We start from the raw sequence: 21,744 nt of genomic DNA, 5'->3' as shown, positions 1-21,744 counted from the left end.
TGCCTATTATGTTCATTAGACGCTAGTTCGTCGGAAAAATTTATTAGATATTGAAGATGTATTATTAGCAGATGAACTCACTTGATAGAAGATGTTGCTTGCCACTAAACCAATGAACTAAGACTCAATTATGTACAATAGAAGCGATAAAAATACAATATAAAGAAAAAGCAGTTATGTAGGAAAACATAAATCGATTTTAAAAACTATAATTATGAAAGAGGAAAATAAAACTACTCCTCTTTTGTAGTTTGCAACATGTCTCATGTTGTATAGTGAATGTCGAATACAAAAAATTATGTCTACGCCCACTGCCGTCGACCTCTTCGTTTCCAACTCAATAACAGAAACTAAACCCAATTCCATTTCTCGTCTCTTTCTCCACTGCTGGAATTTGCATCGCCGTTAGAATCGCTGATGATCTTCATCTCCTCTATTACTCCGTCTCTACAATATATCGTCACTTCACCTTTAACATTCATGCTCTACTCTTCAGAACCCTTTTCCTCAATAAGGATATCACTTGGTCCTCTATTAGTGGATGAGCTTTGTCCATATACATAGATATTTCCTTGTTTACGCAACAGAGCAGTCGGAAGAGCAAGTGTATTATGGAGTTTGGTCTAAAATGTTTAGGTGTTTTAACTCTTCAGTTTTCATACGTTGCTATTTGTTGGTCTACATGCAATTTGAAACGTTTTGGGCATCATTTCCTGATTATTGGTTTGTTGTTTCACCCGTTATAACTTTTAGTGAGGAGTATCGGAGAGAATTTTAAAAGTCTCGACTTTTGGTTTTTTGATGAAGGCAGGCAGGCATATATGGGAAGAGACTTAAAAGAAGTGGCGTTTGGCAATGTTTGATAAAAAACAAAGTGACCTTTCATTTTCTTTTTCAGGTGGGACACTTTTTTTATTTTTTCAAATTGGAAAAAGGCAAAATTCTAATAAAAAAAAAAAATGCTAATGCTGGTATTAGAGAGTGTCACGGGGTCTTTGTGCTTGCTTTATATAGATAGATTGTTTGTTACTCTTTTACCGGTGAATGCAAAGTAGGCATTGGGTTGAAAGTAATGATATTCCAAAACACATTTTAACTTAGTGTTGACTCTTATACTTTACACCCATGATTATGGTATTGCTCTTCATAATTCGTAGTTCAAGGAAAAAGCAAGAATCACACTATTGATAGATGATATCATGAAAGGCCTTTTGATACGGGAAAAAATGTCCTCGACTTTGTCAGGAAAAGCAAAATAACAAATATGTGTGTTACCATAATAATTTTAAAGTTTAGTCACCTCAGATCTTCAGGCCTATAAAAAGCAACAACTTCTCTGGAAGTAGAATACTAACCATTTTTTAAAACTTAAACTCAGTCCGGAAAAGGGTCATATGGCTTCTTTAAGCCATTGTATAAACCAAAGCAAAGAAATCTTTGGCGGAAGATAGATTCCATGTCGTTTGGTACTTGGGATAAGGACAATAATTTCGGAATAAAATTTGGGATTAATTAACTTTATCTCAACTAATCCCGGGATTATTTTATTCCACCATTTGTACTAAAATGGTGGGATTAATATCCATATAAAAGGTAGGATAAAATAATCTCATGAGATATCCTTGATTATCCCATCCTACATACCAAACCACATTGTTTCAACAATTGTACATCACTGAAATGAAGTTTTTACCCCACTCTAAGGACAAATGCCAAATGAAACTACCTCTTGGAGCCAACAAAAGAATATCAACCATTAATTCTCTCTTACTTATGAAGCTTTCAATTACTTGTTTTCTCTCAACTTAAACCAGATCTTGGATTCTCAAAAACGAAGGACAAATGGTGGGGCGGATCACCAAATGATAAAATGGTTGAGTTTATATTAAATAAGGATTTAATTTTTAAAAAAATGTTACGTCAGCAAAAGTTGACTAAAACGAGTTGAGTGATTTATGTGTTACAAAGATGAAAGGTGAGTACTTTCTAGTTACAAAATAAAGTTAAGTGACTTTTGTGTTACAATGACAATAGTTGAATGACTTTCCAGTTACAAAACAAAGTTAAGTGACTTTTGTGTTGCAATGAAGATAGTTGAGTGACCTTCTCAGAAATCAACTCCAATATTTGACTTGCACCTTTAGAGGCTTCTGAAATATAGTGACGGATAGAGCCAAAATGGCATATTTTTACAGCAATTAGACCAAAATAGGTTGTCTTTTTTTTTTTATACCCAAATGGGTATTTCGTTGATCATTCAACGAAATACCCCAGTTACTGTTCATAGCAGCAACTCTTTTTTTTTTTTTTTTTTTTTTTAATTTCGTGAAAAAAATGATTTTTTTTTACATATCATGACACAATCCACGAAATAGATGTTTTTTTATTTTATTTCGTGAATAAAAAAAGAAATAGGAAATTATAATTTTTTTTTGTTTTTGCATTTCGTGTATTAAAAAACGAAATAGGATAAATTTTTTTCTAATTTCGTTCGTATAAAAAGGAAATTGGAATATATATATATATATATATATATATATATATATATATATATATATATATATATATATATATATATATATATATTATTTCGTGTATTAATGAAGGAAATTGATTTGTTTTTTTATTTGTTTTGCATTTCGTAATCTAATGAACGAAATAGTTTTTTTTTTTTGTATTTAGTGAATAAAAAAACGAAATAGGAAATTATATACATATATATATATATATTTTGCATTTCGTGTATTAAAAAACGAAATTATATTCCTATTTCATTTTTATATAAATGAAATGAAAATAAAATTATTTTCCTATTTCATTTTTTAATACACGAAATGCAAAATATATATATATATATGTATATAATTTTCTATTTCGTTTTTTTATTCACTAAATACAAAAAAAAAAAACCTATTTCGTTCATTAGATTACGAAATGCAAAAAAAATAAAAAAAAACAAATCAATTTCCTTCATTAATACACGAAATAATATATATATATATATATATATATATATATATATTCCAATTTCCTTTTTATACGAACGAAATTAGAAAAAAAATTATCCTATTTCGTTTTTTAATACACGAAATGCAAAAACAAAAAAAATATTATAATTTCCTATTTCTTTTTTTATTCACGAAATAAAATAAAAAAACATCTATTTCGTGGATTGTGTCATGATATGTAAAAAAAAAATCATTTTTTTCACGAAATTAAAAAAATAAAAAAAAAAAAAAGCTATTTCGTGGATTGTTCCACGAAATGCAAAAAAAAATTTAAAAAAAAGCTATTTCGTGGAACAATCCACGAAATAGCAAAAAAAAAAAAAAAAAAAAAAAAGAGTTGCTGCTATGAACAGTAACTGGGGTATTTCGTTGAATGATCAACGAAATACCCATTTGGGTATAAAAAAAAAAGACAGCCTATTTTAATCTAATTGCTGTAAAAATATGTCATTTTGGCTCCGGACTCGATAAACTATTGGTATTTTTCTTTCACGTATGTAACTGAGGCCTATATCACATAATTTGTGTAAAAGTATCTTAACATTGGTGTAGAACTTCTAGTTGAAGTTAACTGTATTTTAAAGATCATATCAATACACATAACCATGTATGTCCATTTTACATAGATTGTTCAATGCAAAACGAAGAGTCCAAAGCATATTCATAGTAACTTTTGGCTCGGTTATCGTTTTATCTTGCTGTGATTACTTTCCTTTTGTCTGTATGCTTTATATTGCTTCCCCTTTTATTTGTGATATTTTTATTACTTTCTGTTTTCTCCTTTTAAATCTGCTTTGATATGTGTTATTTGAGCCGAGGGTCTTCCGGAAATAACTTTTCTACTTCACGATGTAGGGGTAAAGTCTGCATACACTCTACCTCCCCTCCCCAGACCACACCAGTGGGATTACATTGGGTATGTTAACTTCTTGTTGTTGGGTTCAATACTTATGTTTTAATTAATGAACCCTATTTCAGTATTTTCAACAATTTCAATGTATTTAACATAGAAAATCCAGCTCTAGGCTAAAAGTTATGGGTTCAAATGAATTATTTTACACTAGATACGCCCCCATTTGTCACTTTAATTTGCCTAAACTTAGATAAGCAAGAAAAATTATAAACAGAAGTTTCAGTGCTTTAATTTCCAACACAAATGTTCTTCCATAATATAATTCTTTCTTCTAATGAAATGTTAAATTATATGTTCTTCTTCGATTAAATGTTAAATTATATGTTCACAGCACTCCTTTACCTAATTTCAGAAAGTATTTGACAAGTAAATGGCATATATAATTTTAATATAAAAAAAAACCTCGCCATTTGACCTAAATCTTCCAAGAGTGTGTTTGGATTGACTTATTTTAAGTGCTTATTGGCTTTTAAGCACTTTTCTAATTTTCTGTAATACTAATACCTACCCATATAAGGTACAAACATTTAAGCATATAGTGCAAATACCTTTTCCTATAATGTTTGTGTTCAAACTAGATTACTCGCATGTCGACTATTTGACCGAGAACATATTAAGTAGGATTTTGGCCATGAAAACAAAAAAAAAATCCACTTTATTTGAAATTCTGAAGTTGGAGTTAAAGATGGAGTTGTGTTTGGTTATAGCTTTTGCAAAGAATATTTGGTTGTTTGAATGTATCAAAAGTGAAAAAGTGATTTTAGGTGTATTCCGAATACCAAATACAACTATTTGAATTTTTATGGCCAAATATTGATTTTCAAATAAAGTGAGAATTTTTTCTAGAAAAAGTGAAAAAATCTCATGATCAAATGGGTTCTTAATTCTCGTCTCTCACGTGTGAAAGAGAATTGTTACCTATCCATATAAGGTACAATCATTTAGGCATATAGTCAATACATTTTCCTATAACAGATGTGTTCAGACTAAGATTACTCGCATCTCTACTAGAGAACATATTAAATCTCATCTCTCACGTGTGAGAGATAATTATTATCTACCAATATAAGGTACAGTCATTTAAGCATATAGTGCAATACATTTTCCTATAACAGATGTGTTTAGACTAAATACAGTCATTTAAGCATATAGTGCAATAGATTTTCCTATAACAGATGTGTTTAGACTAGATTATACACATATCAACTGTTTGATCGCGCGAGAACATATTAACTCTCGTCTCTCACATGTGAGAGAAAATTGTTACCTACCCATGATAGGTACAATCGTTTAAGCATATAGTGCAATACTTTTTCCTATAACGGTTGTATTCACTCATATCTCGACAATTTGATCGAAGTATTACTTCCCGTCTATAACGTGTGAAAAGAGAATTGCTTATTAATACAAATCTCATAGGATATTAATGAATTGCGTAAACTTTTTCTTTTATCATATTGATAAAGTTCTTTTATGTACTTATTAGACATACGAGAAAGGTCCAACTTGATAATATACAAAACATCACAACAACTTACTTGGATGGTTGTTACATATCGTTTCATAATGTATCATAGTGTATTGTATTGCATTGACAAATATAATATTTTGATAGATCATATTATTTTTTCGTTGTTGCTTGATGCCACACACCAGTAATTAGATAGATTGTATCCTTTCTAGACCTTTAGACCATTAAAACTATTGAATTAGAGACAAATATTATTAAAGTTAATTTACTGTATTTTCTAAAGACAACTTTTATCTTTCTAAAACAAGTGCATCTATATTAAAAAAATTAGCAAGCTGAATTATTTGTCACTTGTCAATTGCCATATCAAGGTACGAACACTAAACCATGTAGTACAACACTAAACCATGTAGTGCAACACTACAACACTCATATAGCATCCTTTGTCTAGCGAAAGAGAAATTATTGCTTGCATCACAAGGCTGAGGGATTTTATGCACTTATACTTTGCCTTTATTTCCTTTTTCTGTGGGTCAGTAGTAAATAGAATGAAAGATATATGTGACATGAATGGCTAGTTTGAGATATCACTTTCCCAATTATGGCATTACACTTTAGCTTCTTCTTTTTTTTTTTTTTTAAATACCAATCCATTTTACCATGTGGTAGTAGGAAAGGGCCAAATGTACTCTGTACTATCGGAAATAGTCTAAATATACCTCTCATTATAATTTCGGGCAAAATATTCCCTTCCCATTATACTTCGGCACAAACTTGCTCTTAATTTTAACAGAGAAACATGTGACAAACATAGAATCAAGTTACTAATAGTAAAAACTTGATGAATAAATTTTGACATTTTCTCTTGCAGAACTTGGACACGTGAGTCCTTTAATTTTACGTTGATGCTCTAACAAGAACAATATTATGAGACAATATAATTTACTAACGTCAAAGATACTAATAGACCAACAATTTAGAAGATGACAAAAATGAACTATAGTACATAAAACAAGAGATAAACTTTAATCTTTACACTAAAAAAATTCCATATATTACTTTTTGTAATTGTAATGTTCGAAATGAATCCAACATGTAAGAAACTAGAAATAATTCACGTTAAACTCATCCGAACATGTGTCCATTTTAGTATTGGTCTTTGGGTCTACTCCAAATGAAGATCATGCTAAATGCCAAAGGCTGTGAAATCCTCTTTATAATGGAAATTAATTAGAGAAGGTAACTTGGTGGTGAAAACTTTTTAGAAGCTTGAAAAATATCATAAAATAATGAAGATAAGTCTTGCATATTTTTCTCATTTTTTTAGTATATTGAGAGAGAAAAAGTTCAATGTTTAAAGGAAATTTTGGGACTCGTCCTGGGACAGGACACTAGCAAAACACCTTGAGACTTATGTATGGGACTTAATTCTGTGAGACTTACGTCCTAAGCATCCGACTTACACCCTAAACACGCTTAATGTCCAACGCTCGGGACTCGTCTAACAGTTCTTACATAAATTATGGGTGAAATTCAACATAAATTATGGGTGAAATTCATAGTTATCATTGTTGACCCTCATAATTATTTATTAGATTAATGATACTTAATAGTTTTTCATCTATAGAAATAAGAAGATTGAGAGCAACTCAAATAACAAGTTGTAGTATCGCATGTTTACTATTTGAGAACATTGTGAGGGTGAATATTACATAACATTTAAATAAAAATACATAGCCGAATTTTATATCTCTTCATGTTTTTGTCTCATGTCTCAAAATTATCATAGTTTATTATTTCACTATTTGAAAGGAATTTTGTTTTGATTATGAAGGAATGATGTTTTAATTATAATACTGATAAAGTTTATTGATTATTTTCTTTTAGGAAAGTAAATTGCATAGTATTACGGTAATATATTTTAAGAAATTGTGATTTTTTATTGTTTGAAAGTTAAGATGTTAGAGTTGGTTTTCATCTCATAATAACTTTTATATCATTGCATTATTTATACTTATAAAATCATGTTAAATATTTTTGTTTTTATGTGTTTCTTCAATATATATATATATATATATATATATATATATATATATATATATTACTACATTATAAATTAAAAAAAAAATTATGATTCATGAGGCTTACGCGCCGTGCCTCAAGACTTACGCTTCGCCCTGTGCTAAGTAAAATGTCTCGCCTCACGCCCCTGCCTTTTAAATCACTAAATTAATTTCTTAAGATCTATTGTGAGTTATATGCATGGCCATGGCATAAATCAGTCAGAAAAACAAACTCCATTTCCTTAAACATATCTTCCCAAATTTCCAAATCGTTTTCATATAATGGCCTTCGTTTGCTAGAAATTCCACATATTTGTTTGCCTCTCTCCAAAATCCAAATGTGTATAGTAATAGTTTTGTTCACCTCCCCCCATTTTCTCATCTTCATTGCCACTATAATCGGGCAATTAGCATGAATGCCCTTATTACGGGGTGGTCTTTAAGTTTTGCCCTTCAAAATGGTGGTCTTTAAAGTTTTCCCTTCGCTAAGGACGCTTGGTCACGGGTTCAAACCCCCACTCAGGCGAAAATTAAAAAGAAATTCGCAAGGCGACATATGTTTGGTAAAGAGAATAATCTTATCCTTTGAGAATAATAAAAAATGGACAGGTTGATCATTCGAAAAGACCAGCTAAATAAGTTCAGGAAAAAGGCAACTCTGCCTTAGGCAGAATTTGCAAATTCTGCCCATTTCTGCCTTAAGGCAGAATTTGCAAAAATGGACAGAATTTCCATGCAAGTTCTGCCTTAAGGCAGAAATTCTACTCTTTTTTTATAACTTCTGCCTTGCGGAAAAAAAATTTAAATTTTCACTGAGCGAGGGTTCGAACTCGGAATCAAGGGGTCCCTAGCGAAGGACAAACCTTAAAGACCACCAATTCGAAAGAAAAAATTTAAAGACCACCCCAAATGAAGGACAATCCACGCAAAAAAAAAAAAAAAAAAAAAAAAAAAAAAAAAAAAAAGACTATAATCTATAAGCATGTCAACTGGGCTACCAATCAGGCCCAATCCAGTAAAAGGGGCCAGGACAGCCAGTTTCCTGCAGGCCCAAATCTAGTTGGGGGATAAGTTACATAAATACAAGTAATAAGTAAAATATTTCGTAATCTACAACTATTAACTAAAGTACATAATCTACAATATATACTCAATATTTAGGGTATATGTATGATTTTATACCATAAATAAAAGAATGTTGCTATGAATAAAAGGCTAATAATAAGGAGTTTCCTATATTAGTGATAACCAAATTAATACATATCAGAACACGTTAATTACTTTTCTAAACATCCCAATATACTCAGCTAGCATTTTAATCCATAAAATAGTAAACTACTATTTATATGATATATATTATACAATTCCTTGAACAAGTATATATATTCTTGTACTTATATATTATGTATACTTCACTATTATATACTCTATATATAATATTATTTTTTATGTAATTAACAAGTATATACTATATATAAAATAATTTCTTATGTATACTAAACAAAATGTATTATATATATATATATATATATATATATATATATATATATATATATATATATATATATATATATATATATATATTTGCCCACATACATTATTGTATATATTAGGCGGGCATATATTGTTTATTATATTAACTATATACAAATATAAATTTAGTTGAGTTAATTTTCCTATTTCATGGAAGAGAAAGAAAAAATGAATAATTAATATGTGATGGCAGAAAGGAAGCCAAGTTTTATGGGATGGGGTATCAATTATTAATTAAGATTCTATTGTATATTGTATATTGTATGTTTTATAAGTTATTGTAGAGTACAATTGGTTGGCACATAGAGTAATATATTCATATATTAGGTATATCCTAATAATATATACAATATTATTATATTATATACTCTATATAATATACAATCTTAAATATACTAATGATTATATACACTATATATATATATATATATATATAATATACAATCTTAAATATACTAATTTCTACTATTATATTCACAAATATTTTGTTATCATCTTTTCAGTTAAATATACCAATTTGAATATACCATATACTTTTTAAGGTATATTTTCATGTACATTCTTATACCATATTTCCATATACCATATCTTTTCATGTACTTTTCTTTATATTAATCTATTCAAATAATTTCTTTTAGTCACAAAAAAATAATTGAATCATCATCAAGTGAAATTAAAAAAAAAAAAAGAAGAATAAAAAGGATGAAACGAAAGAAAAAAAGCCTTTTTAAAACAGGAGATGGAATATGGGATTTGAAGTTGATTTTGTTGTGTTTATTTGGAAAATTACATTCTAATGATTTTGAAAGAAAGAGAAAGTAAAAAGTGAATATGCATTAATGGTAGTAACTCCTAAAATTAAGTATTATTAATATTTTAGGAATGTAAAAAGTTGTATTTTTGTAATTAAGAAGTTAAAATTTTGAATAAGTTGTATTTATGTAATTTTTTTAAAGTAGTTGTAATCTTTTTAATTACCATTTGAAAAAGTTGTATTTATGTGACTTTTCCCAATCTCAAATTGGGGTGGCCCCTCGGGAGAACACTATGCTTAGTAGAACCATGTTGGCCAATGCAATTCGCAGGAATGCCCTTATTTTGGGGTGGTCTTTAATTTTTGCCCTTCGCCTAATACCATGAGGTTTGGGGTTCGAACCCCGGCTTAGTTAAAAAAAAATAAAAAATCGCAAGGCAGAGTTTTGTAGCAAAGTTAGGCCTATTCGGGCAAAAGTTAGGTCTCATGCAGAATTTTGACTGCAAAACTCTACCTGCAGGCAGAGTTTTGCAAGCCAAAGTTAGGTCTCAGGCATAGTTTTGCAAGCCCTCAAGCATAGTTTTCCTGCAAACTCTACCTTAAGGCAGAGTGTACCTTCAGGCATAAGGCAAAATATGCCCAATGGGCCAAAGTTTGCGCGAATCTAAACGTCTGCCTTGCGATTTATTTTTTATTTTTATCTGAGCGGTGGTTCGAATCCGGAACCCATGGGTTTTTAGGCAAAGGGCAAAAACTAAAGATTTTAAATTTGAGGGGCAAAAATTAAAGACCAATGCTTTTGAAGGGCAATTCACGCAAAAAAATGAATGAAGTTTAAGCTTGTGTTTACTGAATTTAATGGATCGTTAAAAAAGGCAGCCCAGTGAACAAATCATTCCGCGTTAGTAGGGTCCGAGGAAGGGCCACATCCTAACGAGTGTGACGTAGACAGTCTACCGTAATTTAAATATTAGTGACTTCTGCACTATTCGAACACGTGACCTAGACACAACTTTACCATTACTCTAAGGCTCCCCTTTTATTTCATGGATCATAAATAAGAAAAATAAGTTAATGAGTGATATAACGGCACAATTACTATCATTGTAAATAAAGTATCATCATAGTTGGCAAAATTGCCTGATGCTTGTATTAATGAGATGTAGCAGCATAATCGAGGCGGGTGTAATTTGACTCAAATGCCACTGCTATCCAACAAGAAAACATTGATAAATTGACTATTGTTAACAGAATGATCGTACAACCTAAGTGTATGCACTTTTATTATTATTTATTTTCTTTCTAGGCAATATTTTGATGATATATTGGAAAAATTCATTGGGCTACTGGCTCGACTCTACCTAGCGCACAAAGTTTGAAACGCTGGGAAGATGGGCTATTCCTTTACCTTCCTCAGGCCACCATCACCATACTACCGACCACCTCGATTGCCGATCACTATTATCACTAGCCAATAGCCACAATCCCCAACCATCCTACCACCAACCTCTGTTACACAACCGCTACCCAACAACCACCAATCTCTTAGCTTTAACTGCATAACGATTAGCACTAACTGCCCCATCACCAACTACTAGTCTACTATCATCAGCCATACTGTACATCGATCCACCACCAACACACAATCATTATCGGCCACCATTGTCCAATTATCATCTTAGACTCCACACAACCACGACCACCACCACCACGAACCATCAATCACCTTATAAACATCATAGCTTTGCTGCTGTCTTTTAGATAGGATTCGTCAAAGAGATAATTCACACAATATCATGTAAATTAGTATGTTCTCTATTTTTTTTTTTGGTGTATATGATAATTATTATAATTTTTTGAATTCTATATTTTTTAGTTTTTAAGTAAAATAAATTATCGACATTCATATGTCAAACAAATTATTTCGTAATCATTCATATTCATATGTAATTCCTTAATATTTGAACATGCATTCAGATTTAAACATCTTATTTTTAGTATAAAGAAACGTTACCTTAAGCTAAGGCGGAACACATTGACGGCCCCTTAAATTTGTTAGTATATTTTATATAGACATTCAAACTACGATATATTTCAAGCGACCATCGAAACACATGATAAACTATTTCCATTAGACACTTCCAATTCAATATTTTGAAAAGCTTTTGCGCGTGTTCTCAAATACTCATTACGTGGATAAGTTATCTACTTAAAATATGTCACCTCCTAACACATCAACCTCGACTATAACAGACCCGAGGACTTATAACTTATTAAAGCCGATACATATAATTACAAAGGTAATATATTTTAAGTTGTTACTTAATGAGCCCTTGAGAACACACACATAAATATTTTCAAAATTTGATCTAAAAGTGTCTAATAGAGGCATTTTATCATGTATTCAATCAAATAATTCATTAGTTCGAATGTCTAAATGAAATATAATACGTAGCAAATTTAAGGAGTTGTCAATGTATTTTGCCATATTAATGTAAGAATAGGTGTAAGATTCGGATAATATCATTTGCAAGAAAAAAGTGATAAGAATAATTTTAATGTAAGAGTTCCAATAAAGATAATCTCCGAGTTGGATTCACAAAATCAGATATATATTTTAGAACATTCAAAATTTTCAGTGGAAGATTGAAAATTGGAGTTTTCATTATCCTAAGAATACATACAAAAAATATTACAAACAGAATTTTACCACAATCAGAAGACCAAAAAAGGAAAAAAACAAATTATCATGATTAAGCAATTAGCTTCGCGTCAAAAATTGCAACAACTTTTGTATTATACGACACATAACACAAAATGTCATAGTTTACCCTAGTTTTTAAGTGAATAATAATAGAACAATAAAATTAAAATAGTTTTGTATTTTTAGGTATTTTTTTAATTAAAATAATTAGAAAACAAATTATCATGATTAAGCAATTAGCTTCGCATCAAAAGCTACAACAACTTTTGTATTATACGACACATAACACAAAATGTCATAGTTTACCCTTGTTTTTAAGTGAATAATAATAGAACAATAAAATTAAAATAAATTTTGTATTTTAGTATTTTTAGGTATTGTTTTAATTAAAATAATTAAAAAATAAATTATCATGATTAAGCAATTAGCTTCGCGTCAAAAGCTGCAACAACTTTTGTATTATATGACACATAACACAAAATGTCATAGTTTACCCTGATTTTTTAAGTGAATAATAATAGAACAATAAAATTAAACAATTTTGTATTTTTAGGTATTATTTTAATTAAAATAGTTAAAAAAAAACAAATTTTCATGATTAAACAAATAGCTTCGCGTCAAAAGCTGCAACAACTTTTGTATTATATGAGACATAACAACAAATGTCATAGTTTACCCTTGTTTTTAAGTGAATAATATTAGAAAAATAAAATTAAAATAATTTTGTAATTTTAGGTATTTTATATTATAAAACTAATTCTCGTATGAGTTATCTTATATTGGATTCGTTATAAATAATACGTGAATTACCTAGAGATCCTTTTAGCATTAATAGAAGGTTAATGTGCTTTTGGGTTTTTAATTATTGATAAATTTTAAATTTAGTCTTTGTGATATTTGATTAAACATATTGATATTCAATTACTGAAAATATGCATTTTTAATTCCTTTTTCTACAAATATTCAGCAAATTATCAGAGTTATTAACCATTTTATTATTCATGTATTAAGTTAAACTTATATTGTTAATTATATTTGAGGGTTATAATAAGAGCATGTTTTTGTCTTTTCATCTTTCTTTGAGCCTCTATACCTTCTCAAGATAGGAGTAAGATCATCGTAAATCCTACCCTGGAGTAAAATTATCGTAAATCCTACCCTTTACAGATCCACTTGTGGGATTACGCTGATTATTATTATTGATACTTCTCAAAGTAATCTAAATATAACATATTTCCTACGTAAATGGATCAAAATAACACATTTTAATTACTTCATCCGTTCATGTTCACTTGTCCTCTATACTAAAAATAGATATCCACTTTTACTTGTCCAGCTTGGAAATCACGAGATAATTTACCATTTCATACATATTTTACGTTATTGAGTTGAAAACATCAAAGAATTGTTAGTTGTTGCACATATTTTAAACTATATTTGATTGTTTTCAATAATTAAATAACTCAGTAATAGTTAGAGGTGATATAGTAAAATTGTCATTCTATTTAAAACTCCTTAAGGAGTATGCCAAGTAAAAATGGATGGACGGAGTAGTTAAAATCAGATGTACTGAGTCATATATTGTAAGGACCAAAATCAAAATTTTCATATAATTAAGGGACCAAAGGTGATACAACTTAGATAAAAGAAACCCCAAAACGGAAAAGAAAATTTGAAGCATGATTAATTAGCACAATCTAGAGTATAATATAAGTGGGGTCTTTTTTGTTTTTTCCTCAAAAAAATATCTGCCATTCTCAATTTGTCACTCACTCTGTTACTTCTTCTTTCTCTGCTAAGGTGAGCAGTCAATTTATGCTCGTTGTTTTGTTTTTATTTCTGCTCGTTTTTGATATATGTTTCAATTCTCATTCATGGTGTGTTAATTCACGGAATTGTTTTTATAGATACGTTATATCTGTATATATGCATTTGGTTTTTTTTTCCTGCATTTGATTACGTTTCTTTTGAGCCGAGGTCTTATCGAAACAGCTTCTATACCCCATAAAGATAGAGATAAGATCTACATGCATTTGGTATTCGTGGGTATTCAAAATCTTGGCTTTTAACAAAAATCATTCTAGGCAAACAATCAGTCAATCAGGTTATGCTCTTTCTTTGTATTCAACTTTGATTGAAGGTGAATTTAACTCTTTTTTACTGAGGTCTATCGGAAACAGCCTCTCTACCCTACAAAGGTAGGTAGGGGTAAGATCTGCGTACATCCTATCCTCCCCAGACTCTACTTATGGGATTACACTGGATATGTTGTTGTAGTTATATATATATACGCTCTTGTGTTTTGTTGGTATTGAAAATCTTGACTTTTAATGGAATCATTGAAGGCGAATTAACTCATTTGAAAGGCTAGCGGTCAATCACGATATCTCCTTTCTTTGTTTTGCTATAAGTTCCAATTTTCATTCACGGTTAGTTAATTTATGGAATTTATAAGTCTTTGTTTTTATTAAGAACGACATACATTATATCTGTGTATATGCATTTTGGTTTTGTGGGTATTCAAAATCTTGGCTTTTAACGGAATCATTGAGGCGAAAAATTCTAAAAGCTTAGCAGCCAATCAAGTTATGCCCTTTCTTTGTCTTCAGCTTTTACTGTGATAAATTTCACTTTTAACTGGGTAATCACTCCATCTAAAAGGCTTGCTTTATTTATATAATTATTGTGGCTTCGACATAAGTTATGATGAAAGGTTATTGTTATTTAAAGTTTACCTCCAAAAAAAAGGTTATTGTTATTTAAAGTGATGAGGTCTTCTTTATAGAGTATCAAGTGTTAGGACTTCAGATAAAGCTGACTCTTTTCCCCTTCAAAAATGATATTTCAGCTGGATGTAATGGAATTCGTAACAAGTTATAGGTTTTTGTAATTTCAGATGTGTGTGAATGTAATAATTCAAGTGTTCTAGTTATCTTTTATATTAATAGTAGAAAACAAACATTGGCATAATAACAAAGTTGCTCCTTTGGTTACATGCTGGTTATCTATTAATACGTTGAAACAACCTCTTCGCTTAAATCCAAAGCGAAGGCTGCAGATAATATTTGCCCGCCTTTCTACCCCGTGAAGCATTTCACGTAAGGGACATGCCTTTTTTTTTTTTTTGGGGAAAAAAGCACTTTTTGTGAGAAACAGTTTGTGTTTGGCTAAGAAATTTGAAAACATTTTTGAGCTGCAATTAGTGTTTGAGCAAGCTTCTAAAAAGTCATTTTTTCAAAAGTGTTTTTCAAAAAAGTACTGTTTGGGAGAAGCTATTTTTTTCCGCTTCTCAAAAACAGCTTATGCTTTACTCAAAAGCACTTTTTCTTCTCCTAAAAGCTTGGCCAAACACTTCAACTTTTTTTTTTTTTTTAAAGGAACTTTTTGGCTTGGAGGCTTGGCCAAACAGACTATTAGTCAACTTACATTGAGTATATTCTTTTTCTTTTGCCTCTAATCATTGTTGATCTGATCTGTTTGTTATTAAAAGCTTAATCCAATTAAAATGGCGCGACACCCCTTGGAGGGCTTTGAAGTTATGTATGAAGTTCAGCGTTTACCGAGAGAGAGTGCACTCCATTTCAAAAGGGAGATTAGAGAATCGACAGATATCGATGAAGATTATGCACATTTTTTGATGCTTTCCCTTGACTATCATAAAGAGTCCACAAATGATGGCGGAAATGAAGGTCCCGCTGTTGTTAGAGATAAGTTTAATAATGATGTGGACGAGTTTGAGGACGAATACGAGGATGAGGATGATACAGATTGCATGAAGTTTTTGGCTAATGTTACGCCAAAGGAGAACTCATATGTGCTTAAAATCGATAGAAGCGATGGGTCTCCTGTGATTGTAAAGTACGAGAAAGAAGGTGGATCTGATGAAGAGTACGAACATTTGGAACGGGGAAAACAACATGACACTGGGGATAAGAAGGATTTGGATAAAGTAGCAAGTCAGCCATTTTCAAAAACTGTCCTGGAAAATGACAGTGATATTGGGCCTTTTGGTCTTGTTACTCAGAAGGAAAAAGGGCGTGTGAACGGTGCATTAAAAAGGCGTCGTAAGGGTGAGGCAGCTGATGTAGATGGAGATGATGTCATACTTCCGGAGAAACATCACAACTCTTCTTGAGAGGACTTGCAATCAAAATGCCTACTCTAAAGAATATGGACATGCGTAATGGGTCGACAAGGCGGTTGGGAAAATCATATTTGGATCATTGTAAAGGTGAGCTAAACATCTTAAATTTTTTTCTGCATTGATGCTAAGTTTTACTTTAAGTTTTATAATTTTGGTAGTACTCCTCCTTGACTTTTTCAAAAATTTGCAAATTTGTTCATCAAATGGTTGTAATTCCTCCTGATGTGGACATATTTGTTAGTTTTCTCTTCGATAAGGAATTATTGTGTTAATTTTCCTTTCTACCTTTTAAAAACAATTTAAATTCCTCAGCCCCTGAACTTCATTATATAATTTCTCAGTTGCTATTGCAAGATTTTATGTCAACTGAAAAGAAGAACAATTATTAAAATGTAGTAAGAAGTATCATAGTTAAACAACAACAACGAAAAAAAAAAAAAAAACACAACACAACCAACCAAAATTAAGTATAGTTTCTTTTAAATTAAGGTGGTTTTTTCTAAGATTCAATTACTGCAAGATTTGTGGAACTCTTTTCAGTTCTACTACCCTGGTATAATGTTACTCTATTGCGCATGCGAAGGTGTGGAATTATTCTTGACTATACATGTATCTGTTGAAACTCTTAAATAAGAAATGAAGACAAATTACTTAATAATATAATGATGTCATACTATGGTAACCTTCCAAGTTTGAAGTGGCTACCGAATACAGTGAATTTGGTGGTGTGATAACTGCCTCCTCATAAGCAAAAGGTGGTGATGGCTAGTTTTAAGAAGAATAAAAAAGGAAAAGAAGCTATGATGCACTTCAAGCTTTGGCTAAAAAATTTAACATTCTCTCTTGTACAAATAATCAGTTGTGACCCAAGAAGGTTGTCCATGTATGGATACCAGGTTACCCTTGTGCAAGAATGGAAAAAAGGTGAGAAAATACTGTTTACTAGGTGAGTATCCAAGAAAACAGCCAAAAATTGATACCTTTCGCACCCATAGATGGTTGTTTTATCTGCTTCATGAATACCTAGCTACCTTGTCATGGTGAATTAGAACCGGATTCCAGATATTTCCCCCAGTTCCTGTCAACTTATCAAAATTCTTTGGAGAAGACTTCTCGCCCCTGAGTTCTTTTGGAGTGATAATGCAATCTAGTAACTGATGAAATATTCCTAAGAGCCTCAAACCAATTAAAAGCTAGCCGATATATACATGCAGAGGAATCTCCATTGAATTATTTTTCTTGGGAGAGGGCAAATATGCTAGTTAGTAGAAGTATTAAGTATAATAATTTGTTAAAGTTCTAACTTTAGCATATATCGTGGTCATTAATAATACGTTTTCTCGAATTGAATGTTCATATCTTATGCATGAACCGGAAGGTAAATAATTTCATTAACAATTGGGGAAAACCCTGTATACAAGTCATATAAAGAAAAGAACCTACACCATAATATGGTTCTCAACAAATGCGATCCAATCCTCTGTACAAATAGGGACCTCGTAAGTACACCAAAAAGAAACTAGAGATAAAACTCTACTTTGCAATTTTGCAAAATCTAGTTCCGCCCCCTCAAATGCCTTTCTGTTCTTCTCTTTCCAATGGACCCACATAATTGCTAAGGGTGAAACGCACCATGCCCTCAGGCTTCTCTTCCCCATTCTATGAGTTCAACTTTCAAAGCCTCCTTCACTGTACCCGGCATCACCTATTGCATCCTAAACAAATTGAGGGCCACCCTGGATGATCAACTAGCCACCTTACAATGCAAAAGAAGATGATCTACACTTTCGCTAGCACTCTTACACATAAAGCACCAGCTAACATAGGTGTTCTTCCTCTTGCTCAGAGTTTCTGCGGTTGAGATCACACCCGTTGTCGTTAATCATACAAGGAAATAGACCTTCCTCGGTGTTCTAGGGATTCAAATGGAGTCACAGAGGATAGTACATTCCTCCCTCACTAGTAACCTCTTATAATAAGGGCTAAAATAATCATTCTAAAGGGAGGTCCAGTGGTGTCAAAGTCGCGGTTAAAAAGCGTTTAAGCCCAAAAGGGAGGTGCAAAACATGTTGAGCGCTTCACCTTGCTTGGCAGGAACTTCAATGTCGTCATCAAGGCTCTAAGACATATTTTTCCTTGCCAATGAGTGGAATCTTGAAGAGGAGACACTAAACTATTGATATTTCACTTTATCGTAATTTTTGTGTCCATATACTCCCCCCGTTCCAATTTATGTGACGCTCTTTCCTTTTGAGTCATTCCCAAAAGAACGATACCTTTCTATAGTAATAATTTAACTTTAGACATCCCATTCTACCCTTAATGATATGATTTATAGCCACACAAATATCTATGCCTTATTTTAGACCACAAGCTTTGAAGTTTTTCTTCCATTCTTAAACTCCGTGCCCAATCAAACACCTTCACATAACTTGGGATGGAGGGAGTATTTGTTATTCATACTTAAAGTTATTAGTCTTGGACTAGACATACATATTTGTATGTTTTCTCCATTTGCGCCTTTCATCATGAAAGCCCCTCTATTTGCGCTTAAAGCCCAAGGGACCTTGTTCTTTTTCCCAAAGAAGTCCTGCTCCAAAGAGCTTTTTGCGCTTTTCGCCTTTGACAACACTAGGAAGGTTTTAGTGTTTATGTCTAACCCAAAAAAGAAAAGAAATATGAAATCCAATTTCACTTTAGAACATGGCTTCGTCTCTTCGTTTTTTTTTTCTCCAAAACCAGTTACATAAAAGGAAAAAAGTTCAACATCTGAAGTTAAAAAATTGCTAATAGGACAACATAGTTATCTATATATGTGAGAGAGGAAAGACGACAAATTACAAACTATACGCATTTATAATCCTAAAATAATCTCTATTCCTTTTTTGGAAAAACTGTAACTAATATACTTGTTATGTCATCCTAAACCAATATCCTTTTTTCCCTATGGTGAAATCTTCTTTCAACATTTTTAACTCTTATTACCAAAAAGATATATATTAAATGCCACGAAGGGAAACCTTGGAGGCTGGAACAACGGTAAAGTTGTCTCCATGTTACCTATAGCTCACGGGTTCGAGCCGTGGAATCAGCCACTGGTGCTAGCATTAGGGTACGCTACCTACAGGCTACATCACACCCCTTGGGATGCGGCCTTCCTTGGACCCTTTGTGAACGTGGGATCCTTCGTGCACCGGGCTGTTCTTTTTTTTTTTTTTCTCTCTCTCTCTCTATATCATGTTTAGAGCCCATACTATTTATCAAACTGGAAAGTCTGTGTCAGGTTCTCATAAATGATTTTGTACGCACCAATGTACACAAAAATGTATAATAATAGAACATAAGTATAATAATTGTGGAAGATAATCGTACCCATTAGAATGGCAAGAAACTTATAATACCTTCAACTTTTTAAATGATAAACATATATCATGCATGGCTGGGTTCGGAAACATTCATATCATGCTCTGAACAGATTTTGTGAAGAACGCTTTGACGAAGCTTCCTCTTACCATAGTATGACATCATTATATTATTAAGTAATTTGTATTCATTTCTTTTTTAAGAGTTTCAAAAGATATATGTATAGTCAAGAATTATTTCACACCTTCGCATGAGCGACAAAGTAACATTATATCAGGGTAGCACAACTGAAAAGAGTTCCACAAATCTTGCAGTAATTGAATCTTAGAAAAAACACCTTAATTTAAAAAGAAACTACACTGGTTGTTTGGTTTTTATAAAGTAACTATGTTATTTCTTAATACATTCTAATAATTGTTCTTCTTTTCAGTTGACATAAAATTCTTGCAATAGCAACTGAGAAATTATATAATGAAGTTCAGGGGCTGAGGAATTTAAATTGTTTTAAACAGGTAGAAAGGAAAATTAACACGATAATTCCATATCGAAAAGAAAACTAATATAATAATATGTCCGCATCAGGGAGGATTGAATTCAGTGACTGATTACAACCATTTGATGAACAAATTTGCAAATGTTTAAAAAAATCATGGAGGAGTAGTACCAAAACTTTGGAACTTAAAGCAAAACATAGCATCAATGCAGAAAATATTTAAGATGTTTAGCTCACCTTTAATAATGATCCAAATCTGATTTTCCCAACCGCCTTGTCGACCCATTACACAAGTCCATATTCTTTAGAGTAAGCGTTCTGATCGTAAGGCCTCTCAGGAAGAGCTTTGACGTTTCTCCAGAAGTAAGGCATAGTCTTCATCTACATCAGCTGCCTCACCCTTACGACAACTCTTTAATGCACCATTCACAAGCCTTTTTTTCCTTTTGATTAAAAAGACCAAAAGGCTCAATATCACTATCATTTTCTAGGATAGTTCTTGAAAATGGCTGACTTTCTACTTTATCTAAATCCTTCTCATCCCCGGTGTCTTGTTGTTTTCCCCATCATAAATGTTCGCACTCTTCATCAGATCCATCTTTTTTCTCATACTCTACAAACACAGGAGACCTATCCCTTCTATCGATTTTAAGCACATATGAGTTCCCTTTTGGCTAAACATTAGCCAAAAACTTTTTGTTATTTGGATCATCCTCAGCCTCCTCTTTCCTCATACTCATCCACATCATTATTAAGCTTATCTCTAACAACAGCGGGACCTTCATTTCCGCCTTCATTTGTGGTCTCTTTATGATAGTCAAGGGAAAGCATAAAAAAGTGTGCATAATCTTCATCGATACTTGTCATTTTCAAGATTTTCTTCTCCTTCCATCTCTGTAATTTTGCTGATTGATAGTTGGTGTGAGATCTGGCAGCCTGTTCTGGCCCTCTACTGTTGACGACAAGAAGACACCATTCGATTGAGATCCAGCATTCTTGCCTTGTCCGGTGAGTGACAATCGAGGTTTTCCCCCTCTTTTTGTGGTATTGGCACAGATTGATGTGTTGCTGATTGTGTTTTGTGTGTATTGGTTTGTCAATCATTTTCTTCTACAGTTAATCAGCATAAAATTTGTGTTTACGTTGACATCTTAATCTCTTTGTCCATTCCTTTCCTCCTCATTGCTGCTTCGGCTTTGTTGCCCTCACTTATTAGTTTGCAATCTGATTTCTGCACTTCAGTTTGATTGGCATCTGCTATCAGCGAGGACTGCTGAATTTTCCTCCTTTGTTTCTTT

At 31.7% G+C, this 21,744-nt stretch overlaps 1 protein-coding gene across 1 annotated transcript; it reads left to right on the top strand.

Moving 5' to 3' along the window:
• The first annotated feature begins 14,556 nt into the window (after positions 1-14,556).
• LOC132603216 (uncharacterized) lies at positions 14,557-19,808 on the top strand. Its single transcript, XM_060316159.1, has 2 exons — positions 14,557-15,544; positions 15,937-19,808. The coding sequence occupies exon 2, from the start codon at positions 15,952-15,954 to the stop codon at positions 16,579-16,581; it is 630 nt and encodes a 209-aa protein (XP_060172142.1). The 5' UTR covers positions 14,557-15,544; positions 15,937-15,951; the 3' UTR covers positions 16,582-19,808.
• Positions 19,809-21,744: the final 1,936 nt, after the last annotated feature.

This window comes from Lycium barbarum, chromosome 7, assembly GCF_019175385.1.
Source record: "Lycium barbarum isolate Lr01 chromosome 7, ASM1917538v2, whole genome shotgun sequence".
Classification (NCBI taxonomy): Eukaryota; Viridiplantae; Streptophyta; class Magnoliopsida; order Solanales; family Solanaceae; genus Lycium; species Lycium barbarum.
The sequence above is the reverse complement of the archived record's forward strand: the minus strand, read 5'-3'. Positions and strand labels throughout refer to the sequence as shown.

What these genes read in the sequence shown, in the direction of transcription:
- LOC132603216 (XM_060316159.1), top strand. Translation starts at nt 15,952, where the DNA reads ATGGCGCGACACCCCTTGGAGGGCTTTGAAGTTATGTATGAAGTTCAG.